This window comes from Telopea speciosissima, chromosome 1, assembly GCF_018873765.1.
Source record: "Telopea speciosissima isolate NSW1024214 ecotype Mountain lineage chromosome 1, Tspe_v1, whole genome shotgun sequence".
Taxonomy (NCBI): domain Eukaryota; kingdom Viridiplantae; phylum Streptophyta; class Magnoliopsida; order Proteales; family Proteaceae; genus Telopea; species Telopea speciosissima.
This window is the reverse complement of record NC_057916.1, coordinates 65,771,032-65,798,579: the sequence shown is the minus strand read 5'-3', so window position 1 is coordinate 65,798,579 and position 27,548 is coordinate 65,771,032. Positions and strand designations below refer to the sequence as shown.

Sequence of the window (27,548 nt, the reverse complement as noted above, 5' to 3'; positions counted from 1 at the left end):
ACAGTTCACAGCTTCAATGGCGCCTCTATTGCAGATCTTGGAGCCGTAAGATTTCGGGAAAACCCGAAATATTCTCTCTCCTTTCCAAGATTCTTCCGTTGTCTCTGCAGATTTGCACGAGATCGACGAAGTTTTTTCGTACTTCCTGCCTGCTTAACGTGGAACTTGGATTGATTTGAAGGCCGAACGACATTCTTTTTGAGCTAGTTTTGAGTTTGCTTCGTTGTAGAGGCTCTGCTAGTCCTTCTGCTACTGAATCTTTGATGCTGTCTAGTGGTTGTCATTGTTTGAGCTCTCCAAGCACATTAATTTCTTTATATGGAGTTTTGGCGCTGTTCAAGGCGTTTTTCTGGTTTTAAAGAGATTTGATTGGATTCTGAGGAAGTTATTGGAAGAAGCTTTGATTCTGCTTTCTTTGTGGCTGTTTGAGGAGATTTGGTTGGATTCGGGGGGGATTACATTTGAAGAAATCTCAGGAGTATTCCTCGTTAGCTCTGTTTTATATTGCTTTATAAGATTCAGTGGCTGTTTGGCTCTGAGGTGCTGGATCAGAGTGGTGAGGCCATGGTGTAGCGGCTGATATGGATGACCGTGGTGAATCATTCGTCGCTGTGAGGAGGATTTCTCAGGGGTTGGAACGGGATAGCTCTTGCCACTCACCATCCGGTATGAGAGAAATTATTCATTTTTCTCATCGATACTGTTTCCACTTCATATTCCCTTAAAACAAATTAAAATTCCTAGCTGTATCCAATATTTTTACTGCTTTATATTCTGAGAATGAATATTTTGTCTTAATCTCCCATTAATTGCGAGAAGTTTTGAATTTCTTTATTAGAAACTCAGTCAATTTCGCACTTCATTGCTAGCTTTTTCCATTCCTTTTTTCAGTTCTCCTCTCTGAAAATTTCCCACATTCTTTCTTCCAGAATGTAATGTGCTGAAATTGCATTTTATTTTCGACATAATGCTGATGCTGTAAAATTCTTGGAATTTTTCTTCTAACGCGTATTGTGGTGGAATTACATCTTTTATGTAAGCTTTGAAATTGCTTGTCTACGAAGCTTGAGGTACTTTTAAATTTTTGAAATCGGGAAGTTAGCTCTAATACTGCTAACTAAAATCAACATGTTTGTTTTCTCTGTACTCTTTCCTGCAGTGAGAATCAGTCCTTTAACAGGTTCTGCTTGTTCAGTTTTAGAGTTCATGTTCATTACCAATTCTTCATGTGGGTATGACGTTAGTTAAATGGGTGATGGTGAAATGAGTAAATATCAAGTGATCCCTTTAGATTGGAGTAGGTGAAAGAAATAATCTGAGGGATTTTGATGTAGGCTTGACCAGTGACGTTTGGTCTGAGTGACCTGCTTGTCGTAGGATGGGTTTGAGTCTTTGCAGCATTTATTCCTGTTGCCTAATACTCACAGATAATTGGCTTGATGCCCCTCCTTGTTCAATAAAGGTCAAGGACTCAAGCCATTAGCAAGTTTAAAGAACTCTCAAATGGTTTAGGTTTCCTGAGATTGAGCAAGTTGGCACAGTTGAAGTGTTAGGACACTTTTAAATCTATTAATAAATATAAATATGATGAAAGACAAACTCACAAGTGCTCGCTCATAATTATTTCACTATTAGACCTTTTTTCACTGTTTTTATGTGATTTGTTTTTGTGGCATTTTCCTTTCACTTGGTTGCTTCCAGAGTTAGTAAATCCCTGTCTAATATCGATATGCTACCCAATGTACAAATTTGCTTCTTTTGTTTTTGGGTGGGGGTGTTAAAGAAAATGAGCTATTGGGTATTTAACTAACTGAATGTACCATTATTCATATTCTTTAGTATTATGCTCAAACTATATTCATAAAATAGAAAAACAAAGTTGCAAATGTTCATTAATATAATTTACCATTAGACTTTTTCCACTGTTTTTGTGTGTTTTCTATTGTGGCATTTTCTTACACTTGGTTGCCAACAGAGTTAATATAATCCAATATAATATTTGTATGATACCCATTTACAAATTATTTTAGGAATTTTTTTTTCTGAATTGTATTTAATACTTAAATGTACGTAATTCATAATTTTCTATATTACGCACAATTATACGTATGAGACATGAAGATTATACTCAAGGATTTAAGTATCAATATCGGGTATCGTATTGGAGGGATGATTTTAAGAGACATATCGTATGGTAATGGAGAGACGTAAAATACACTATAGTTTAAAGATACACATGTAAATGGCAAGAAATGCATGGATGTACTTACGATACATATAAAATACAGTTCTGAAGCATAAAACACGTTATAATGTAATATGTAAACATATATCATTTTGATGCAAGGGTTTGAGTCGTTTTTACCTAATCTAGTGTGTTAAAGATACATACAGTGGATGGTTTTGTTCTATTAGAGTTAGGTTTAGTTATTAGTTGAGTTGTTATTTACTTATAAGTTTGATTCCTATTACAAATAGGAATCCTTCCTTGTATTCAATCTAATATAAATAAAGGCTTTTTGGGGGTGGAGGGGGGGACTGCTAGTATCGATTCTTCTTCTCTAGACAGTCCCCGTTTCCATCGATCTCTTCTCTTTCTCTCAGCTCTCTTCTCCTTCATTGGTCCTGGTTCTCAAGTTCTTAAATTGTTATATGGTAACAGAGCAGTAATCAAGTACCTGATTTTCTCTATGATCGTCGTTTGGAGAGTCGTTTTAAGTTTCTGGGTTGAAGAAGGAAACCCTATTTCATAGAAGAAGAAGAGGAACTAGGGTTTCGATAAAGAATTTTTTTTATGTAAATCATACCTGTGATTATGTTCTGCTGAATTGATGATCGAAGATTCTGGGTTTCCATCTACTGCTTCACTGTGATTGCTTATTCACTGAAGATTTATTTACCTCTACTACTGTATCGTGACAGTGTTGTGGTTCATCGATTGCTGATGTTGAATCACTGTTGACGTTTGCTATCGTCTGCAACCATACTCTAATATCGTCTGGAGCTCTGTTATTACTCTTTTCAAGTTGCTGTTTCCCACCTTGCGAGAACTCCACCACCCAGGTTACTGCCTCTCTGTTCTAACGTTTTGCTTCATGGTTTCGCTGGAACGATTGAGATGGTGATGTTGCCTCCTTGCTTTATGGTATCTATTTGGTCACACAGTTGTCAAGATGTCGCCTAGGCATCCAGGCGGTTTTGTTGGGGCCTAGGCGATCTCCGCCTTATTGTAAGGCGCCTAGCACTGTTTATTTGGTATCGAACCTAGTATTGGCCCTTATTTATGCCAAATATCATTTAAGTAAATGTTTAATTTACTTAAGATATTATTAATAAATAAGCAAACCACCCCTATTTGAATCCAATAAAAATAGTTAAAAAATCAAATTCCAAAAGGATAAAAAGTCAATCTCCCAGTTCAATAACAAAAACTGGATTTTCGAGTCTTCGACGATAGGTAAAATTTTCAACTTTCTAATGCTGGGGTTTTCTCAAATCTAAAAATTCTATAAATCTTAATATGGTAAAACATTGCTGAAAACCAAAAGTACAGTAAAATATTCATTTGTTTTGATATCTAAAATTTTTTTTCATTCAGAGCGATTTTGACAGCATTCGCACATACCAAATAAGGTTTGACCAGAACATAACTTCTTCAATATAAATCAGATTTAAGCAATTTTGGATTTGTTGGAAAGCTGGTTTTGTGCTCTACCTAATACTAAAAGTCTCATTTAAAAATAAAATCATCTGACTAGTCAAACTTCTTAGAGAACAAGAACATTTCTCTAAATTGAGAACAATTTAATTACTTATAGATAAGATCATATTTTCTAAGAACAATATAAACCAAATGTGAGACTAGTATAAACCAAATGTACGTTTGATTGTTTCAAACTTCCAATTGCTTGCTTCTTCAGTTTTGTTGTCTTCTAGTTCTATGTTGATTTTTGATGACTTGATGTGACTTAATGTGGCTTAATGTTGATTTTTGATGACTTGAGGAGGCTTAATGCTGATTTTTTATGATATAAGGTATATATTATAGCATACTAAAATATTATAGCATACTAAATAATGTTAGAAAAGGGGGAAATAAAAAATAACACTTGGGGGCGCCTTGGTCTCCTAGGCGACGCCTAGACGGGTGCCTTGTCGCCTAAGCGCTTAGACTCCGATCCAGCGCCTTGGGTCGCTTTGCCGCCTTGACAACTATTAATTGGTCACACAACTCCCCTGAGGTGTTGCTTCAATGGTTCTTTGGAACTTGCTGCTGATCTTCCCCTGCCTTGGCCCAATGTCGCGAAGTTGTCATTGGGTTCTGTTTATCGTAGAAGATTGGAGACAAAGGTTCTTCCCTTTTTACCAGATAATCTCTCAAGGCCTCTTTACATATTTGCCCCTCCTTTTTCCATTAATGCCCTCGCATCCTTTAATAACTTTTGATTCCATATCTACCCTTAACTTTTAATTACTAATCATATTCATATCCCTCCAATTTACATTTGTTATTTCTGTTTTATTCCCTTTATATATATATATATATCAACTTCCAGCTTTGCCCTTGCCTTTTGAACTTATTTACTCATTGACCCTAAGGCCCTTTTTTTTCTTCCAAAGGAATCCTATATTGTTCACCATATTTACCAGAATGCCATCACTTTCTTATTGGGTTATGTACTTTGATTTAGTTACGAGATTGACATCGTCATTATACGTTGACATAGTCAAGCACTTTGGTGGGTCCATAGCAAGCCACACAGGGTTTTCAAACCTGGGATTGCATGTATTATTTACAAATTTGCCATTGGGATTGTATATTGTCATATTATTGCTAAGGTGGGCCCTTGATCACATAAATTTGGGTTGCAACTTTTTCAAGATTGGTATTTGTATGGAGTGATGGTTGTTATTATTGGAAATTATTGTTTGGTCGGGTCTGCTTAAACCTGGTTTATTTGGTATTGGCTACCGTGAGGAGGAGATTGGAATTTATTGGGATCTTGTTGCAGCGTTACTATTGTGATGTAGAGCTACACTGCAAGAAGAAGAAGAAGAATAAGAAGCTGCTGTCCAAGTAGTATTAGATGTGGATCCATACTTAGTTTTTTTTAGAGTGTTTTTTATGTTTTTAAATTGAACCGGCCCAACCTGGTTGAACCCGTGGTTCAATTTAAGTGACCTGAGTAACCTTTTAATTATGTAATTTTTTCTTTTATTTGGATACGCACCATACTCCCAAGATTTAGAGAGAGGGTGTGGGTTTAGTTAGTCGGCTAGGGGTCATTAAAACTCCTAGGCTGAGTAGGAGCAAGGCTTTTAAGCCTATTTAAGTTAATAAAATCATGGAGCTCATTGATTCTCCACTTTTGAAATTAAAAACTGCTGTTTGCAAGCTGCTGCTTCTCTTCTCTTTTGAAGACTGCTTTGTGTATGATCAAAGCAAGGTGGGATTGGTGTATGATCCAATCGACACCTTGCAGTGTGAAGCCCGGGTGGTTTGAACAAGCTTTCGTTCAAGTTCTCTTCTTCAAGACCCGGTTTTTATTCAAGTTACTGCTGCTGCCTATCTTCCACTGCATCTCCAAGTAAGTTTGAAACCTCCCCAACCCCAATCTTCTTCTTCTAAACCTTCTACAGCCCAACGCTAACTTTCTCCTTTCATTTTCTTCAATTTCCCTAAACCTAATTCACTCACAGCCATATCCCACCATCAGAATTCAACCAAATTTGGACCACAACATCCTCACAACATCCCTTCCACTCGACTTTGACTTCTGCCCCATTCCACCTTCAAAACACTAAATTCCATTAACTTCCATTAAACCCAAAAACCCTAAAATACAGCCTAGCCATATCCAACCATCAATAGACACCCATACCTTGACCGAGTGACTCTCACCATCACTAGAGAACTCAACTTTAACCCCCTGCCCTAATTCCATCTCTAAACCCTAGATCCCCTCACTTCCATCTTTTTAAAAACCTGAAACCCTAACCTGCTGTCCTTCGAATTCTCACATTTCCACTCATCAAAACATCACTGGACCAATACTGATAGACTTCCTTACACCTGCCTAGCATAACCATATGCTCAAACCTAACCTAACCCTAACCCTAACCCTAAATTGAACTAAAATCCTTATTCTACCCAACCTTACCTGTTCATAGCAGATCCTATTGCATTGGCACCTAGTTGGTCCCTTGTTACCTAGGACTACATTAAGTGGTATCAGAGACAAGGATGAACATGGCCAGCCCATTCCCTCTGCCTCCACCGACCTTATGACCAAAATTCTTGAGATGTTGTGCAACTACAAGCTGATCAGAGGTCTGTCCATGATAGGCTACAAGTAATTGAGCAAAGACAGGTTACACCAGTTAGGGATAGCAACCTGCTCATGGAAGAAGATAGTTACCAGGTTCAATTCCAAGATTGACCTCATCGTAGAGGTAGGGAAGACAGGAACAAGTACAGGGAGGACAGAGACAGGTATAGAGATGATAGATACAAAGATGATGAATATATAGATGAAAGAGAAGAGAAGGATTGACAGAGAACTCTAGAGAATCGTATGAGCTTTGAAGACCATATTAGGTCTTATTTTAATGTTGATAATGGTGCCCCTCGTCGAAGATATCATGATGTGTAGAAGGTCAAGATGGAATTAAAGGAATTTGATGACAATCACAAACCTCAGGTATTTTATGATTGGTTGGCTGCATTGGATGACTACTTTGACTGGTATGATCTACCGGAGGAGAGGACAATTAAACTAGCACGTACTAAGCTCGTAAGACCTGCCGTGAGTGGTGGAGAACCATAGAGGGTGACATGGAATATGATGGTAATGCACCTACCACATGGACTGAGATGAAAGATGAGCTGAGGAAGAAATATCTGCCCAAGCACTTTAGGGCACAACTGCATGACCAGCTGAACACCCTACGCCAAGGGAACATGACAGTGGCTGAGTATATGCAAAAATTTGATTCACTCTCTTCTCGTACTAGCATTAGAGAGAATGGAATTCAGGTACTATCACGTTTCCGTTTGGGTTTAATGTTTAAGATATGAAATCAACAAGGCCATTGGTGTTGCAGATGTGTCTAACGTTAGGGACTGCTTTGAGAAAGCTCTTAAGGCTGAGGAATTATTGGCACCCCTAGGTAAATGGTTTGACACCCCTGCTGTTGACGACAAGAAAAAATTTCCAGCCCCAAACCCATTACTACCGGCTCTTCTAATGCTGGACCTTTGCGTTCTGCCCCTCCTCTATGGATTGACAACAAAGGCAAAGCACCCATGGTGAGTCCGGACAAAGACCGATGTTTCCACTGCCAAAACTTGGGACATTATGCTAAGGACTCCCCCCATCGAAGAAAGTCCATTTCTGTTGCTAAGATGGAAGAAACAACGGAAGAAGATGATGGTTTGCATCCTTACCCTCTAGATGAGAGAGATTTTGAAGATGAATATTTTGATGATATGCTAGGTGAAGAGGATACCTATGAAATCCACGTTGTTACGCGAGTTTTGGTGGCTGAAACCAAAGGAGAAGACTGGCGACGCACTTGCATCTTTTATACTCACATGCGTTCCCGAGATCACAACGCCCAAGTAATTGTTGATAGTGGTAGTTGTGTTAACATAGTGTCTGAATATTTTGTGAAGAAGGCTGGGTTCAAGATTGAAAAACTCTCACAGCCCTATAAAGTATCCCTCTTGAATGGCAATAAGATGGAGTTAAACCAGTGTTGTTCTGTAACTCTACATCTTCATCGATATTCGGAAAACATATGGTGCGATGTGATTCCCATGAGGATGACTGATGTGCTATTGGGAAAACCGTGGTTATATGACAATGATGTTACCATCGGTGGGCGAAAAAATCAGTGCATTTTCCAGCATAAGGGGCAGCAAACAGTGTTTTATCCCTTGAATTTGCCTGCTGAAATGCGCAAAATGCAGTCCTGGTGCACCAATCAAAGGGGGACAGAATTGGGAAATAAACTCCTTGCTGTTCCACGAATGGAATTTGTAAAAATTAGCAAGGATACAGGTCTGGTTTTGGCTCTGGTTACTAGAGAAGTGGCTCCACAGCCAGCAGTGCCACTTTCTCCAGTCCTCAAAGAGCTGCTGTCCAACTTTTCAGATGTTATTCTGGAGGAGCTGCCTGATGAATTACCTCCCCTACGTGATATACAACATGCTATAGATCTGGTCCTTGGTTCAGTGTTACCTAATCCTGCCTACAGTCTTAGTCCCAAGGAACATGAAGAGTTTAAGAGACAGGTTGAAGACTTGTTGAGGAAGGGGTTCATTCAAGAGAACCTCAGCCCTTGCGCTGTTCCAGCTTTATTGACGCCAAAGAAAGATGGTTCTTGCAATATGTGTGTAGACAGCAGAGCCATAAACAAGATTACCATCAAGTACAGGTTCCCAATTCCTAGACTTGATGATATGCTTTACATGCTATCTGGCTCTAAGATCTTTTCGAAGATCGATCTATGGAGTGGGTACCATCAGATTCGGATCCAGCCTGGAGACGAATGGAAGTCAGCATTTAAAACCAAGGATGGTTTGTTTGAATGGAAGGTTATGCCCTTTGGTTTGACTAACACCGTAAGCACTTTTATGAGGGTGATGACACAGGTACTCCGTCCTTTCCTTAGTAAATTTTTGGTTGTTTATTTTGACGATATTTTGGTGTATAGTAAACATACAGATGACAACATGGACCACTTAAAGCAATTGTTAAGAGTGTTAAGGCAGGAGAAGCTCTTTATTAATCTCAAGAAGTGCTCGTTTATGCTGCCCAAGGTTATATTCCTTGGTTTCATTGTGTCCTCCAAGGGTGTAGAAGCTGATTCGGAGAAGATCAAGAGCATTGTTGATTGGCCCATACCGGAGACGTTTACTAAAATCCGTAGCTTCAATGGACTTGCTTCCTTCTACAGGCGATTTATTCAGAATTTCAGCGCAATTATAATGCCCATTACCAAATACACAAAGCAAAGTAAAGAAAAATTTGAGTGGACAGCTGCTGCCACTAAAGCTTTCAATCTGATCAAGAAGAAAATGACTGAAGCTCCAATGATAACGCTGCCAGACTTTGACCGCATATTTGAAGTTGCCATTGATGCTTCACATGTGGGTCTAGGAGGTGTTTTGATGCAAGGAGGGCACCCTATTGCCTTCTACAGTGTGAAGCTCAACGATGCAAAGAAGAAGTACTCGACATATGACTTGGAGTTGTACGCTGTTGTTCAAGTGTTGAGGCACTGGAGGCACTACCTTATTGGGAAGGAGTTTATCTTATACATTGACCATGAGACACTCAAGCATCTACATTCACAAAAGGCAATCAGCAACCGCCATGCCAAGTGGGTTGCTTACTTACAGGAGTTCATGTTCGATTTGAAGTACAAGTCAGGAAAGGAGAACACATTGGCTGATGCACTGAGCAGGAAAGTATTGACTTTGAACACCTTTTCAGCACATGCACTTAGCATAGAGCATATTCGTGGAGAATATGCAAGTGACAAGGACTTTAGTGTCCTATATGTTGAATTACAGCAGGGTGGGCAGCACCCTAAGTATGCTCTACACGATGGGTACTTGTTTTTGGGGACGAGATTGTGCATACCCAATTCCTCTCTACGCCATCACATCATTAGGGAGTTACATGGAGGAGGCCTAGGAGGATATTTTGGGAAGGACAAGACCATTTTATAGGTGGCTGACCGTTACTATTGGCCCCACATTGCCAAGGATGTGGAACATGTCATCAAGAGGTGCCGAGTGCCGAGTTTGCCAGTTGGCCAAGGGAGACAAGCAAAATTCTGCTCTCTATTCACCGCTGCTGGTTCTTCATGCACCTTGGGTTGACATTAGCATGGACTTTGTTTTGGGGCTGCCATCTACACGGGAAAGGTATAACTCCATCATGGTAGTGGTTGATCGATTTACAAAGATGGCTTACTTTATTCCGTGTAGCAAAAAACTGGATGCTTATCGCATGGCTAAGCTATTCTTCAAAGAGATAGTGTGTATACATGGGCTGCCAAGCACTGTTGTCTCTGATAGGAATGTAAATTCATGAGCTACTTTTGGAAGACCCCATGGCTGAAGACCAACACCAAGCTACTGTTCTCTATTGCTTTCCACCCACAGATTGACGAACAGACAGAAGGGGTGAACAGAACTTTGGGAAATTTATTGACATGCTTGGTCCGAGATTATGAAAAGACATGGCCATCTATTTTGGAGATTGCTGAATTTGCTTATAACAGTTCTGTGAACAGAACAATATGCACACTCCTTTTGAGATTTTACTGGGAATTAAGCCTAGGCGTCCCATTGATCTTATTCCATTGCCTCCTCAAGCTAGGGTAAGTGTTGAAGCTGATGGGTTCTTGCATCATATCACAGAGGTGCATGCTGATGTTGCAAGAAGAATTGCTCTTAGCAATGAGGTTTACAAGGCTAATGCTGATCGCCATCGCCGGTATGTAGAGTTCAAGCCAGGACACATGGTCATGGTTAGAGTTAACCTAGAGAGACACCAGCCGGGTGTCAACAACAAGCTTCACCCAAAGAAAATGGGTCCATACAAGGTGCTGAAACGTATTGGATCCAACGCTTATGTCCTAAAGTTGCCTACTGATATGGGCATAAGCAACGTCTTCAATGTGGCTGATTTGTATCTTTATATGGGACATCATTCAGATGATGGTGACTCTGAACACATGTTGAAGCTGCCCCAACTCAAGCCGTCCACTAAAGACATCATTGAAGAAGTACTGGACGACATGCACAAGACCGCTCGACATGGCAGCGGTTACCATGCTTTCCTTGTCAAGTGGAAAGGTTGTCCCTGCCAAGACAACACATGGATTCATGCCGATGACTTCAAGAAGCTCGACCCAGAGTTATATGATTGTTATATGTCCTTCATCAATTCGTTAGAGACAAATGTTTACAAACCGGAGAGAGCTGATGTAGAGCTACAACAGTACATCCACAAGCAGAAGAAGAATAAGAAGCTGCTGTCCTAGTACTATTAGATGTGGATCCACACTTGTTTTTTTTAGAGTGTTTTTATGTTTTTAAATTGAACCGGTCCAACCTGGTTTGGTTCAATTTAAGTGACCTGAGTCACCTTTAATTAAGTAATTTTTTCTTTTATTGGATCCACACAACACTCCCAAGATTTAGAGAGGGGGTGTGGGTTTAGTTAGTTGGCTAGGGGTTATTAAGACTCCTAGGCTGAGTAGGAGTAAGGTTATGCCTATTTAAGTCAATAAAATCGTGAAGCTCATTGATTCTCCATTTTTTTAAATTAAAAACTGCTGTTTGCAAGCTGCTACTTCTCTTCTCTTTTGAAGACTGATTTGTGTGTGATCAAAGCAAGATGAAATTGGTGTATGATCCAATCGACAGCTTGCGGTGTGAAGCCTGGGTGGTTCAAACAAGCTTTTTTCAAGTTCTCTTCTTCAAGACTCGGTTTTTATTGAAGTTACTGCTGCTGCCTATCTTCCACTGCATCTCCAAGTAAGTTTGAAACCTCCCCATCCCTATTAACTTCCATTAAACCCAAAAAGTCATCTCCCTGTCGAATTGTGTTTGCTCATGTGGTACCCTTTCATATGACCTCATTTTCAATACCCGTGCCCCAAGGAATAAATAAATAAATGAGTAGAAAAAATCATATTAATTTTGATAATTTAATGGAAAACATTGCCTATATGTTTTTAATGCTTGTGATAATGGTGACAACCAATAGCTTTTAAATTACCACTTAGTTTGCTGCTATAGTCTGTGGTTGTCATTCCCCGGGCCTGTGATTGAATTACTTCTTTACTAGTAGTGCTATCTCTGGAAGCCACTCAATTATAACACAAATAATAGTCATTACAGTTGGTGTGGTCTGAAGTCACTTCATTCTTGCCATGGTCGCTAATTAGTCAATGCTTTGATAAGGGTCTAGAGAATTGCCTGATTAATCCCTGAACTTTTACAGTGATGATATTATTTCATCTTTTGGAGAGTTTATCCATGTTCATTTGAGCTATGCTTCAATAATGTATTTCCTTTGGAGAAAATTATATTTGGAACTTAATAGTTTGATACAGCCTGATTGAAATGATCTTTCCTAAAATTGTTCACAAGAACTATACTGTTCTAGAATTTGACCAAAATCACGGCTACCGTGCATAGGCTCTGGGTAATTGGCCTTGCACATGTTAACAAGGATGGGTGGGTTACTTCAGTCTCTGCAGAATTTCATTGCTTCACAGTTACATATTTTTTTTATATCTTTAGAAACTCCAATTCCAATGGTTGGCAGTTTTGTATTGCTACAGCTGAGGTTGTGGCAGGATCGACAGCATGGCTTGGCAGAGGCCTGTCTTGCGTTTGCGTTCAGAGAAGAGACAGTGATGGTCGCCCATCATTTGATTTAACCCTTGCACAGGTAATATTCTTCCCGGTCTTGATTAAATTTGAGGTTCAACTTTTTGCCTACACGTGAGATGCAGTTTATATGATTCAGCTCTGGTAAACTTTTGACCAACTTGAATCTGTCGGCCCTGTGAGTTGCTACAAAATGAATCTGCCTTGGAATCCACCTGAGAGTCTTGTCGATTCATTGAGTCTGGGTGTACTCATTGAAATTTAAAACTATTATATTGCCAAACTAAATACTTGATAGGAGGTTGTGGTTCATGTTCTTCCCCAAGAAGAAGCTTAACCGATTTTTATGATCAGGTTTGGCAATGATGTATGGTTGCCTGGTAGGGAAGAGAGGGGGAAGGGGGGGGAGCTTGGAGGTGATCGCTTTCAGCATGTGTTTAGAGGTTGTCAGTTCTTAAGTGGGAATGGTCAGCATATAACTTGATCCAAACAAGAGTTGAAGCCATGCAGAGACTTAGTCAAATTGCAGTTGACCATGCATGTAAAATTGCATATAAATGTTGCTCCTGGCCTCTAATAGTTTTTTTGTGCATCAATTTTTGTAGGATTTTTTTAAAAATCCTTATAGGTCAAGAAAATAAGAAAAGAAAATGAAAACCCTTTTTCTTAGAGGATGTCTGTCACGAAAAAAAATATATTATTATAGCGTTAAATTAGAAGTAAAATGCAATTTGCATAGTTTTTGTTTCAAACTTGTATGAATTGTAAGAAGGAATGATGATCTTCAAAAAGGAATTTCCAAGGTCTAAGATGCAGTTTTTTGTGACCTTTTCAAAACAATTTTGTATAATTCAGCTGAGCTCCTGCCAACCTTGTTTTCCAAAATAGTGAGTTTGGGACAATCAATTTGACCATTTTTCTTTGTAGTTAGTACTTAGTAGCATTTTTCTTTGCAAATTATGGACTTGCAGAAATGTATAAAGATTTTAAGAAGCATGAAATTACTCGCAATACCAGAATATATATCTAATGTCGAGGTTTTTCATTGGCTAGGATTGTCACAATTTGCCTTCTGACATTTCATTTATTTAGAACTTTTCTAAGATTAGGCATCATTGAAGAGATAAGCACTTTGAAGAGCAAGAGCTCCTAAAGACATATCACCATCAAAATACTTCTATAAATACAAAATACTTTCCTGAATATTGATTAAGTTTTTATCATGGTTCCCCGAGAATTTGCCACAAAAAAAAAAAAAAATTCGGTTTTGGCAAATGTGAAACAAAACACAGGTTGACTCACTGGGTATGCAGAATCTTGACTGAAATTTTGGTTTCTACCAGAACGATGCAAACAGTGTATATAAAAGCACTGTTCTGATAAAAATGGGTCAAAATTTTGATCCATTTCTTGAGTTTCGAGTGGTTTTGTTTGTTAGAGGGGGAGAAGTCCCAAAAACTCAAGATTTGGTACCTACATTTCTTAGTGGAACAAATTGTTGGGATTACTACCACACATCTACAACGACGATTTGCTACATTTGAGTAAGATTTGTGCAAGATTAAAACTTAGAGGTATACCCTTTTTCCTCAAAGGTTTTGAGCCTTCTCGGAACACTATATGGTACTGACATAGAGTTGGAGGAACGGCTTCTTATGGGTGTTTTAACTTTGGTTGTACACTTGTACTTGACTATTTATAATAGTTGTACTTTTAATGCTTTGACATTGTGTACTATTGAATGGTTTTTCTTCCTTATGCATATTTTAGTTGTTTCCATTGGATTTTGTGTGTTCTAATACTAAATTATGTGTAGAATAGACTATATTTGAGAAAGTATACCGCAGGGTATGAAGTACACTATCAACCTAGGGTATGAAGCTAAACTACCATTTTGGATGTGTGTGTGTTTATAATTTAAAGGTGCCAATATGTTTAGAGATGCTTAATTAGGGTTTCCCTAAAGTTTCGGGCCAAGATATGGCCATTTGACCACCAAAATCATAGTTGTCAAGGCAACTAGGCAACCCAAGGTGTTGGAGGGGTGCCTAGGCGCCAAGGCACCACCTAGGTGTGCAGTATATGACTATAGTAATATAACAATGATAATTTCATATAAGAGTAAATTACATGAACCTCCCCTGTAGTTTGGTCCAATTACATGAATAGTTGCCAAGGCGCTAAGCGATCCAAGGCATTCGAGGTCTGGTGGCGCCTAAGCAATTTGTGAAACAATCAAAACACACATTTGGTTTATATGTTCTTGGAATTGGTCATTTTCAGGTATATCTAGTCTCACATTTGGTTAATATTGTTCTTAGAAAATATGATGTTATCAATAAGTAACTCTCCCCCTAACCAAACCCAATCCTTCTTCTCCTATGACCTCCCCTTAGTTCAACCCCCGGCCCATTTCTACCGTAAACACTATCGCAACCCAATTACCTCCCCTACCCTGACCCAATCCAATTCTGACTCCCTCATCCCTTCCCCCGGTCTTCCCTCTGAACCTTTTGTGCCTCCATCCCCCCTTCTCCCCCCCTTGGCTGCCCAACGTTTTCCATTGTGGATCACCCCCCTCATCCTGGCTCGGCCTGGCCTCCCCCTCCTCATAGGCCATTTGTTTGTAGCCTGGCCACTGCCTATTTCCGTAGAAGGTACAAAAGTACCCCCTAGGAAATCCTTGCCCCTTTCCTTCTAGTTCCCCATGTCGGCCGGCTTCATTTGGAATGTCAGGGGTCTCAGTTCCCTGGCTAAGCATCAGGATATTAGATCCCTTATCAAGTCCTCCCACTCCTCTTTTTGCGCTCTTCTTGAAACGCGTGTCCTCCAAGAGAATGCCTCCAGCATTCCCGCCTCCATCGCCCCTTCTTGGCCTCTCCTTTCCAACTACAATCACTCCCTCAATGGCTGTATTTGGATCCTTTGGGACCCTTCTAAAATCCACATATCTGTCTCCCACTCCCGGCTTCTCCATCTCCGATTTTCCATCCCTAATTTTTCCATCTCCTTCTTCATTTTTGTGGTCTATGCTTCCAACCAGGCTGCCGACCGAGTGTCCCTTTGGGCCGATCTCTCCCTCCTTAAATCTGGGATGGACTCTCTCCCATGGGGAGTGGGTGGCGACTTCAATGTTGTCAGGACTCAAACAGAGAAAATTGGAGGGAGACCCATCGATCTTCCTTCTGTTAATGCCTTTAATGACTGCATTGAGGACCTTAGCATTGAGGACCTTAGATGGTCAGGCTCCTCCCTCACTTGGCACAACCGTAGAGTGGGGCCAGATCGCATTGCTTGCAAGCTTGACCGCTTTCTCATCAATGAAGCCTGGCTCTCCACCTTCCCCCACTCCCTCGCCAATTTCCTTCTCCAAGTTTTGTCTGATCATAGCCCATGCCACCTCCTTATTCAGCCCTATTCTCTTTTGGTTCCAAGCCCTTCAAATTCTTTGACATGTGGACCTCCCATCATCTCTACTTCCCCACCATCCTGAAAGCCTGTCGCTCTCCTGTTTTCTCCCCCTCCCTTCCTCTCATTGCCTTTGCTAGGAAGTGGAACCACTCCACTTTTGGTAACATCCCTTCCCGTGTATTCCTCTTGTCGGAACATGAGAAATAGATACATAACGATCAATATGATATGCGGTTAGGGATTTTTGAGTTCAAGAGTGTGTACCTTTCCAAAGAGCAACCGGTAAGTCAGAGGAGACCACAGTACCAGGATTAGGCTGAATGGAGGGCGAAGTAGGAGCAAGAGCAGTAGGGTAGGATGGTGGCACAGTCTTTGTTCGCTGCTGATACACTTGTAGTGGAGGAGCATCATTAAGAGAAATAGGAACCTGAATAGATGGTTCATGAGAAAGAGCTGCAGGAGAGATTAGTGGGGAAATAGGAGCAGAGAAATAAGCACTACTTTCAAAGAAAGTGACATCAGCACTGACAAATTGTCGGTGAGAAACAGGGTCATAACATTGGTACCCCTTCTGAGTTCAAGAATAACTAAGAAAAATACACTTAACAGCCTGAGGGACAATTTGTCAATGTGAGCTGTAAAATGTGAATATAACAAACGCAACCAAAAACACTAGGCAGAAGATGAACCAAAGAATCATGCGGATTAAAACAGAAAACAGAGTATGATTGTCTAAAACTGACGAGGGCATGCGATTAATAAAGTAACATGCAGTAAGAATTGCATCACACCAAAACTATGTGGGGACATGTATGTGAAGCATAATGGACCATTTCTGTAACGACCCAAACCCAGATACAAGTAAAGGTACCGCCCTCACAGGCGTTGATCAAACGATCACTAAAATCATGCAAAATCATTCAAAACAAAACATAAAATGCAAGTCTCAAACATAAGATATTCAAATAATAGCCTTAAATACCATAAAAACTCCTACTGGTGGTAGTCTAATGTTTGTCCAAACTAAAATCTCAATTCCAATCTGTCAGAGTTTACCTCTCAAACTGCTCCCTATTACATCCAATTAATGAAATAAAATAGTGAGAATGAAAATAAGTCTTCGAATCACCCTCGAACTCTCCAACTGAAGGATACCTTCGTCTCAAACCTCTGTGATGTTAAAACCATGGCCATGCAGGTATGAAATCTTCTGCAAATGTTGCATCTTTGATCCCTGGAGGAGACCAGAAAAATTAGCTAAACAGCTCAGTAAGACAGAAAATAGCAAGAGCACAACACAGTAACAACAATCAAGCATTCATGACAACTAAATCAAACACTTTTTAAATTTTTTCAAAACAACATTACTCGATAAAACACTTGCTTGATAACCCAACACATTTAAAAGAACTCTGTCATTTGAAATCACCTTTTTTGTCACTTTAGCCAGCCGACACTGAGGGAAACAAGCTGCCACCGCCCATAACACGAGAAGAAACACGACCCCCTTACAATTACTTACAATCGCTTACGATCACTTACGGTTGTCACCCACTCTATGACTAGTTATACACCACTGACAACTCATTTGTGCATAGTGGATATGATTTCCGTGGCTCCACGGAATACCTCTCTGGTGGCTATGACTCTCCATCGGCACAGGGCAGTCTATTTACCCTTAAACACTTACATCACTTACCACTCTTTAACAATCACTTACATCACTTACCACTCTTTAACACCCACACTTTTAAAACACTCTCTTTAACAATTACACCTTTAAAATTACATCAAGTGAAAACATAGGTAAAAATCCAGAAATAAGATCCCAAAACCACTTTCTCAATCATCACACATAGATTTCATCATCATTAGAATTTACTTACACAATCACAAGGCACACTTTATCATTATTAAATTGTCATACATCAACAAATGCATTGCAAATCACTATAAGAAGATGACATCCAATGACAACCACTCTACAAAACAGAAGTCAAACATACCACACACCTGTGGTGTACACTCATTATAATCCACTTACCTCAATTTGTGAATGTTTTAATTTGACTCTCCAAACTCCAAGTACTCGAATTAGTCATGACACCAAATTTGGATATTGGGCACCACAAATTGCACAAATACAATTATTATTTTTTCGCAAAATTCTTTTAGCTTTCTGATATTACTAGTGGAGACCCTAATCTGGATGGAAGAGCGACTCAGTTTTAGGGTTAAACTAGGAGAGCAATGGGCAAGAAATCATAGAATTTATCTAGTTAATCCAATGGAAACGATAGGCAATGAATCATATGGGTAAACCAAGATAACAATGGGAATCACATAAAAATTTGTGGTCTGGTTAAGATTAATCATACCGTCTCTTCTCATGGTTACAAGGAATTGGTTTACATGAAGATTCGCTTGAGTGTAATAAAACATGTATAAATCATCTCTTTTACCATCCCATAGAAAAAAGAGAAACATCTCTTTCTCATGGGAAAATCAAGGGAACCATGGACAATATCTTAGAGGAGAATAAAGAGAATAAAGAGAATAATGGGTAATAAATCATATGAGAGAGTCGAGAGAACAATGGGTAGGGGATAATGGGTAAAAATTCATAAAGAAATCATAAAGAAATCATATGGGAAACATGAACAATGGTAAAGATCCAATATGAGGAAACATGTTGGATGCTTACTTGCAAGGTGTTAATGGCAATTAATAGCCAGATCAGATCTTCGAAAAGAGTTGCAGCAGTAGCATCAACTCACAAGTTCCCTCTCAGAAGCTGTTTTTGGAGTTTTTCTGTTCCAAGAAATGGAAAAACACCCTAAAAACTGTTTAGAGCCCGTTTGGTAATGCTTCTGTTCCAGAACAAATGTTTTTTACCTTTATCATTTTTTTTCTGTTTCTGTGCTAGAAACACATTTCTGGGCTCTAAAATGGTGTTTGGTAAACTTGTTCCAGAAACGTTTTTAAAACAGAAAAACAACACAAATCCGTTTGGTAAAATTTGTTCTGAAACACCTTTACCAAAAGAATGGATTATTATAGAAATGCCATTATTTGACTAAACTTACTTAAAATTAAGATGAAAACATCCACCATGATCATGTATGACCATCCAAAATTAATGACAATATCTGAAATACGGTTGTCACACTAAAATTTAAATGTAATGCCAAAAAAATAAAAACTCAAGAGTCTCCGTAGGGAAAGTATGAGTAGGTGTGCAAACATCTATATTATCTTCATTTCCCTCTGACAATGTCGCTAATAGGATCGTTGTTGCAGGATCCCAAACACCCTCGTGCATATGAGTCTCCAAGCAATTCACAACATAGCAAATTGTTGTCCATATTTACAGAAATACCACTACCATCATAATTAACTCTAATAATTTTGTAAATGCCATTGCCATCCAAGACACCATAATCAAAAATTACAAAAATACCATTGAAATTCCTCTTTCCTAAAATAATTATGAAAATATCATTACATCTAACATGACTAAGCATCCACTTGCTGTCAACTGTAGCTGAGACATACTCATATTCCAGTTGAATAAAAACTTAAAAAGGGACTTGGTGGGTTTGAACCACCATCCCTTGGAACATGCTTGAGACATGCTCATGTTCCAAGTGCTCTACCAATTTGAGCTAAAGACCCATCAAGTAGAGTTTGGAATTTACAACTAACTGTGAGACGTTGAAGCCCAAGAGGTCTAGCAGATTCAGGTAGAACAGGTTCAAGAGTTAGTTATTGGGTGGATGAATGTAAGAGGAAAATAATCACTAGGTAATCCATCAAAAGCAAAGGAAAGTTGAAATTGGGGGATTAGAGAAGGATGAGAACCTTGGCATTTAGTGTACAAACAGATGATATTAATCACCACATCGTCATTAAAATGCAGCAAATAACCAGTTATAGGTCCATGAGTACACTGTTTTGGGCTAGGAGGGAATCTTATTGGGCACTCATATGATTACATAAGAGGATACTACTGGAAAACAGACTGTATCAGTTCATTAATTATTTCATTTGTATCAGTTCAGAAGTGGGTCCTCCAATAAAGATCTTGAGTTTTGTTGTCCAAAGAAGAAGAGGGACTTGGGGGGGGGGGGGGGGAGCAAAATCAATTTATACAGGGATCCATACTTCTGCAATATCACTTGCACAATTGCAATAAGGGACTAGAGGTTCAATGGACAATAGACACCAAACTCTCAGATCAGGTTCAATAGATCTGAGAAATTTACTAGAATCAATATAGTCACAAAGTATGGTAGAATTCAGATCTAACATGTAACTTGATAGGAAGATAGAAGGATAAAATGGTTAGGAATCCACCTAAACTTCACCCAGAATCAACCAGGTATCCTCCTGAATCCACAGCAGAAGAATTCAGAAAATATTGAACTGGTATTAACTTCAAACCAATGTGATGACCTGGAGGCCTTAAATGTATTTATACCTTAATCCTTAGTAGTCTAATCCAACCAGAATTTATTAAATAATGTAGATCAAACCTAATCAGATAAGGAAAAGAAAGAAACCAAACAGAAAATGAACTCTTCCAATCAACCAGTCAAGGAAGGGATAAATACTGATTAAGAAAACTGAAACTAATATAGATTACACAATACAAAAGATAACACAATAAATACAAAAGCAACCCACAAATAGAAGGCTGTGAAGAAAAATACCTGTGGTTTCGAATCTCTATGTATGAAATTGTTTTCTTGGAGCACTTTCAATCCAGAAGCTGAACAATAATCAAAACAAAAGAATTCCTCACTTTTTCTCTGCAATGCAAAACAGAGATGGGCAAATTTTAAAAAAAAAATTAGTTTACAAAATTGGTCTGGAAAGTGAGAAGCTACCCTGAAGGAGTATCATAAAATGGATTGGATTTGAACAACATACCAGCAGTCTAGGGTTTCAGTTTGAAAAATCGGTAGGGAGGACCTCAGATTTACAATATCAGTTTGCACACAGAGAGACATAGAGAGAGAGAGATCAAATTTGCGAAATCAGTTATTTGCAAAATCACCTGTTCCCCAAATCAGTTTGCCCGCAGAGCTTCAATGACATCTTTCGCTCTAGCGATAAAGGGCTTCTTCAGGTTCACCAAATCGTCCTCTGTTGAGCCTCGAAGATGAGGAACCCTAGAAGATGGAGGAGGCGCAGATCATTCAAGCAAGGGTGAAGCGAGAGGCAGAAGAACTCAGGAGTTCCTCTCTTCGTTTTTCCACAGAGTGAAGCTTGCTTTTACCTGAGTTCGCAGACGGTAAAGAACTGTGGCGCTTCAATCAGCCTTAGAGAGTTTGGAAGATATTCAACAATGGAGGTTCGATCGACCTTTTTTTTTTTTTTAATCGACCTTGGAGATGGCTTTGCTGGGTTTCATTGGGAAGACGATGGCTGTGAAGCTTGGAGAGGAGGAGCTCGAAATTATCGGGCACAAGTTCTCAATTTGTCCCTCTTTTGTTTCAATGAAAACGTTTTAAAAACTGAGAAACAAGGTTTTTGATGTTTCACAAAAAGGTGTTTTGGTTGTTTTTTTTTGCCCGGTTTGTTTTTATAAAACAAAAAAACAGACCGGTGCATACAAACGGTAGATTTCGTTTTTCTGTACCAGTAGCACAGAAAAACACCAGAAACGTGAAACAGAAGCGTTACCAAATGGGCTCTAAGTAAACCTGTTTTGTTTTTAGTGTTTTTTGAAACATAAATAGAAATTTATGGGTCATGGAACAGGTTTGACGGAACAAGTCCAACTTGTTTTTACGTTTCTCGTAACAAGTTGGACAAAAATCCAATATTTTCACAACATTTTTCTTCACTTGACCTAACTCACTGTCTCGTCCTCACCGGCTCTCAAGAAAAACCAGCAAGGAAAATGGTGCTAACTCGTGATTCAGCAAAGGTCTGAGGCGCTAGATCTCTCATCCAGGTACCCTCTCTCTCTTTTGCGATATTCCTCTCTCCCTCTTTTTCTCCGGATATATATCTCTCTCCCTCTCTTTCCATATCTCACGGTGTCTCTCTCTCTCCCTCTCTCACTTGATATTTCTCTCTTTCCCTTTCTCATGATGTCTCTCTCTCCGTCTCTTTTCTGTCTCCCTATCTCTCTCGGTTTCTCTTTTTTTGATTTATTGTATATCTCCTAGTATCTCTCTATTTTCTAATATTTTCACGAAATCTCTGCCCTTCCCACGGTTTTATAGCATATGGTGGGGGCCACCATTTAACTTAAATCCAAAAATATATAAAAGCTTAATTATAACATCCACTTCCCTTTGCATCTTATAAGACTAGAACCTAGGACCTCTTAATAAATTAGTATCTTAAACACTAGGCTAGATGCTCATTTGATTATTAAATTCCCAAATTAAATTTTAAATAAAGAACTAAAACACTCATTAATTCTTAAATAGCATTGTCATTCAGTACTAGTTTACCTCTAGAATTAAATTCTAGACATAATGGTAATAAGGAAAAATAATTATGCATTTACGGATTTTCCCTTGATGTGTAAAATTTTGAAAATACCCCTGAGGTGTAAAATTATGAAAATGCCCTTGATAGCGTAAAGTTCTGAAAATTCCATTGAGGTGTAAATGGGGTGTAAAATTACAAAAAATGTCCCTAGAGTGTAAAATTATGAAAATACCCTTGGGCATAGATAATTAATTATTGATCAATACTTTCAGGCTTTCAAATTTCGGGGTATTACATTCTTCCCTCATAAAATTTCGTCCTCAAAATTTCACTTAGGTAAATCGTCAAACAGTTGTGGATAGCAAGTTCTCATCTCGTCCTTTTCCGCAACACTTGCTCCTTGTGTTCTACTATTCGAATCGGTGCCTCTTCATAGGTCAAATTCTTTTTCAACTAATGTGATTAGTAAATCAAAGCATGCGAAAGATCCGGCATATACCTCTTCGATAATGATACGTGATGAGAACTTGCTATCCACATAAATTTATTGAGAACGGCTTTAAGTAATCAACAATAATTACAATAACAATAACATATTTTTATTATTGGAGGGTTTTTTGGGTGTGGGGGTTTTGGGGGTTGGGGTTTTGAGGTTTTGGGTTTTGGGGGGTTTTTTTTTTTTGGTTTTTTTTTTTTTTTTTTTTTGTTGTTTTTTGTTGTTTTTGGGTGTTGGTGTTTTTTTTTTTTTTTTTATTTTTGTGGTTTTTTTTTTTTTTTTTTTTTGTTTTGTTTTTTTTTTTTTTTTTTTGGGGAAGTTTTTTAAAAATTGGGCAGGGTTCAAAACTTGGAAACGCGAGACTCTTTGCAAAGCGGGGGTAAGGCTTTGTACATTTGCCCCTCCTAGACCCTGCAGTAGTGGGAGGCTCGTGCACTGGGATGCTCTAAACAATAATAACAATAACATAGATGGTAAATACAATGACCTTGGTTTTCATTGACCAGGCTTATGATACCTTTGGTTTCAAGGATACATTCATAGTGTAACAGTATCAAATATGTAATCTCAAAGTTACTTACAATAGAATAGGAAACAATAACTTGTACTACTCTAACAAGGAAATAGAATCCTAGACTAATAAGGAAACAACCAAAACTAACTTAAATAAAGTCACGCAAGAGAGGAGAGAGAGATCTCCAACATCGTGGTACCATACCCCTTTGTACCCCCATGGTACAAGGGGTCCCAAATATCTCCAAGTTCGTAAAATTTGCAGCTCGTTCCTATCACAGTTTCGCTTTAGAAGGTTCGGATAATTCTCTCCTTGGCTCTTGGATTCTCCTACCTTCTGATTTCCAGATGTTCTTTTCATTTGTCCCTTCTTTGTCCTTCGTCCTTCCCTTTGATTGAAAGACTCAGGGCAGCTGAAGTTGAAGGTTGGAGATGGGGACATGGTGTACCTGTCACATGCCCTGCAGATTCATGAGTAACTTCAGAGGGGGGACTGAAGCAGCTCCAAGGAAGAAGGGAGTTGCCGCTTGAGAGGGTGGGGACACCATTGCCGGATGCGAGCGACAGACGGACAAATAGATCAACATTTTTTTACCACATAATTCTAATTAAACGTATTATACAAGTGCCTATAGAATAGGTGTATATGGAAAAGATATTTTTTAATCATTTGGTATGGTATGTGTATAATACACGTATAATGCGCACACTAACTTCAATGAATAGACCAGAGTATGCAAAAATAGAAAAAAAAAATCTTAATGGATGACTAAGAATCACTGATAGTACTGCATAATCATCACCAAAGCATCAAGGCAAAAACTAGTGCCTTTTCTTTTGGTGGCCCTTGCAGGCTTGCACTGACTAAACAATTGAAAACTCTGGGTGTAGTTATGGTTAATTGGTTTTACTTTTACCTCATACGACCATATACAGGACCCATAAATTTAGAGGTTACGATTGCAGCAGGAAAATAGGCCAAAGAAGTACCTGTAGCAGCCCTATGTTGAGGAATTCCTTCTGGTTGACGCATATTGAAGAATTGTAATTGCTATGAATTTCCAAATATCGGATAGGACTATCCTCGACAACGTCGGGGCTTTTTAGAGCTGCACAATGCCGAACAACACAGAATGAAATAAGTGCGAAATTTTGTGCCATATTCGCATGCATGTTGAGGTGTACAGATTACCTAGTCTGAACCATCCTTTTGTGTGTAATCCCATTTTGTGCTATATTTGTATGGTACCTTGAGGCTCCACTGATCCAATCTCCAGGGAAGAATGTCCTGTGGGAACTATTTTCTGGACTTCTTCTGTATCAATTTATTGATGAGGTCAGGCCCACTGATTTTATTGTCGTGTTACATTTATTTTTTAAATTTATGTTGAAATATAATGAGTTAGATAATTTTAACTGCTCTCCATTATGGTGTCAGTATATAGTGAGAACCACTTTTTGGTGCACACCAAGTGATCTGCAAATGATTGTCCTGAAAAAGTGAGATCTTTCTGTGGGTTTTTATACTTTCAGGAAGAATGCTTGCAGAGGCTGCAGAGCCGCATAGACGTTGCCTTTGATAGTTCGAGGCCTGAACATGAGGTAATGTATCTTTCCTGTGGGGTGTATGCCTTAGTTGGGAAAGATGTTTTGTTTTTTTAATTTATTCCTCCATTATTTCTATGCCTCCAAGATTTTACTCTATGGATTATGTACTAGCTTATGAAGCTTTTGTATTTTTGGCAATTCTCTAAAGCTTTTTCATTGTTAATATTGGTGTGGATGTATATCCAATCATTTAGAATTCAGTTTTTCCCACCTGTCTCAATTGTATTCCTTGGAAAATTCAGGCCAATTATGCATTGATGCTTAATGCAGACAATGAATCTGAAAAACCCTTGGCCCTAGGTACATGTTGCCCACTGATCCGTTGAATTCTGGCACCTCTTTGGGGTGGCATGGTCCAATAGTACTGAAAAAGCATGAATGGTTTCTTTTAACCCTTGACTTACAATTGCTGCAACACTATAGGAAGCCTTAAGGGCTTTATGGCACGCTGCCTTTCCTGAAGAAGAACTTTGTGGTTTAATATCTGAGCAGTGGAAGGAAATGGGTTGGCAGGGAAAAGACCCATCTACAGATTTCAGGTATGCTTGTTCTTCCTTTGATTTCTAAAGAGCCTTCTTCTTGCTATCACTGTGTTGAGCTTATGCTTTGTACATTATTGGTGGTAGGGGTGGTGGTTTCATATCGTTGGAGAATCTATTGTTCTTTGCCAGGAACTATTCGGTACTTTCTGATATTAAAAATATTGCTATTGAATATATATGCGTATGGTGTGTTGTAGAACATTCCAGAGGCTTACCAAGGTGTGTGCCAGTGGTTTATGTTCCTTAAACCCACACATGCTAGCTCCTTGAAACACCAGTTCCAGATGAGATTGCTGGATAGATGTCTGGCACTTGCATCTTGGTAAGCGTCAGGCATGCCATGAATTCCTTGTACACATATTCCTTGAAGGACCAATAATAGCTTTCATTAAGTTTGGTTTGAGTTATGCCCTGTGCTTTAAGTCACGTTCTTAAGCTAATCTTTGCACACAGAAATCATTCCAGAACCTTCTCCAAAAGCAGGAAGGGGTCCGGTCCATGTGGGAGTACCCATTTGCAGTAGCTGGAGTAAATATCACATTCATGCTCATTCAGATACTTGATCTGCAAGCTGGTTTGTGTCTTTCCATGTCCAATTTCATGCTTAACAGTGACGATTGTAAGTGAGCTATCAAAAACTCCAATTTTATGAATGGGTTTAAGAATCTTGCTAAATCTCATTATATTTTAGCCACCTTGTATCTTGTGGAGGGTATTGATACCAATCTCCATGTATGCAGCTTGGCTTAAACTGTAGAAACTACATATAAGTTTTATAATGGCTTGGCCAAATAGTTGACAAGCTCAATGCTAAATGGATATTTAATTCATAGCCTAATCTTGGCCAAATTAAAAAATTAATAATAATAATAATAATAAATGTCAGTTGAACTGAGTTCGCCACTTTTTACTGAAAATATGTCATAACCTAAGGGTCCTTTTTTTCAATGTAAAGTATTGAATATATTTATGGAGATTTATATTAAGTGATAATCGACAAATCGTATTATCTAATACTTTGGAGTTACTGAGTTTGTTGAATAATTATACATGCTGTTCTCCAGAAAACTACTTATAAACTTGAACTGTATTTCATTTTGATTTAGACTAGAAATAGAAGATGTTCATTTCTAAATCATCTCATTCATAAAAGGGTGTACCCAGTGCACAAGGCTCCCACCATTGCGGGGTCTGGGGAGGGTCATAACATACGCAGCCTTACTCCCTCTTCGCAGAGAGGCTGTTTCCAGAAAGTTCATCTCATTCATAACTGAGGATTATTTATACAGGTGTAGGAAAATACTATTTTTTGCAGAAAATATTTGCAGTATTTTACACTTAAAACAAACGGAAATATTCTGAAGTCCAATCAATCATAAAAATAGGAGTTTTGAAAAACTTGCTACTTCCACCAATTATGTCATTGATATTACTGGTTTTTCTTGACAAACGATCCTTTTTCAACTCTGCAGTCAAACCAAGAACGCTAGTTGGGGCGATTTTCTTGAAGTTACTTTCAGGTAATGTTGAAGCGGCTTCTAGCTTGTAGTTTACTTTTGAGTTAGGATATCCAGTTACATTAGCTACTCCATTGGATATGCCCAGGCAAGGGTGAGGACATGTTCAAGACCTAGGCTTAATATTTACCCAATTTAGAGGTTGAATCCATTTCATCTGTTCCATCTCACTGCATTTTGAACTAATTTGTTTCAAGCATGAGGGGTGTGACTTTTTTATTTGTCTGACAGAAAATGAGTCAGCATTTGACCTTCTCTATTGTATAGCATTCAAGCTAATGGATCAGCAGTGGCTTACTATGCGTGCTTCTTATATGGACTTCAATGTACGTGCATCTTCAGTCGTAGAGTTCGTAGAAAAATGATAGTGATCTTTGTCTCTTTGTTATTTTCATTATCTCAATTGATCATGTCTGTAAGTCTGATCCTTCTTAATTTGAAATTCCTACCAGTCTGTGATGAAATCCACACGCCGACAGCTGGAGATGGAGCTACTGCTTGAAGATATCACACGGCTAGAGGACATGCCTTCATACAACCTCCTCAGATAGTCTTTTATTCCTTTTTGAGAAGTATACAGACAGCTTCAGGAT

General features: G+C 38.8%; 1 protein-coding gene across 2 annotated transcripts; it reads left to right on the top strand.

Annotated features, from left to right (window-relative positions):
* LOC122671654 (ELMO domain-containing protein A-like) lies at window positions 1-27,548 on the top strand. 2 transcript variants are annotated; one of them, XM_043869019.1, is made up of 9 exons: window positions 1-666; window positions 12,370-12,479; window positions 24,822-24,890; window positions 25,320-25,435; window positions 25,523-25,577; window positions 25,892-26,012; window positions 26,911-26,958; window positions 27,223-27,281; window positions 27,408-27,548. In XM_043869019.1, exons 1-9 carry the CDS (start codon window positions 582-584, stop codon window positions 27,504-27,506), a joined length of 762 nt encoding a protein of 253 aa, XP_043724954.1. In that variant the 5' UTR covers window positions 1-581; the 3' UTR covers window positions 27,507-27,548. The 2 variants fall into 2 exon arrangements, with proteins under 2 accessions (XP_043724954.1, XP_043724944.1); XM_043869009.1 differs by having other exon boundaries at window positions 7-666; window positions 27,187-27,281.

Excerpts from the sequence above, each read along its gene's own strand:
- LOC122671654 (XM_043869009.1), top strand. The coding sequence starts at position 582 with ATGGATGACCGTGGTGAATCATTCGTCGCTGTGAGGAGGATTTCTCAG. Across the intron at positions 667-12,369 it reads CTCTTGCCACTCACCATCCG|CTGAGGTTGTGGCAGGATCG; the intron begins GTATGAGAGAAA and ends GTATTGCTACAG. Across the intron at positions 27,282-27,407 it reads CTTCTTATATGGACTTCAAT|TCTGTGATGAAATCCACACG; the intron begins GTACGTGCATCT and ends AATTCCTACCAG.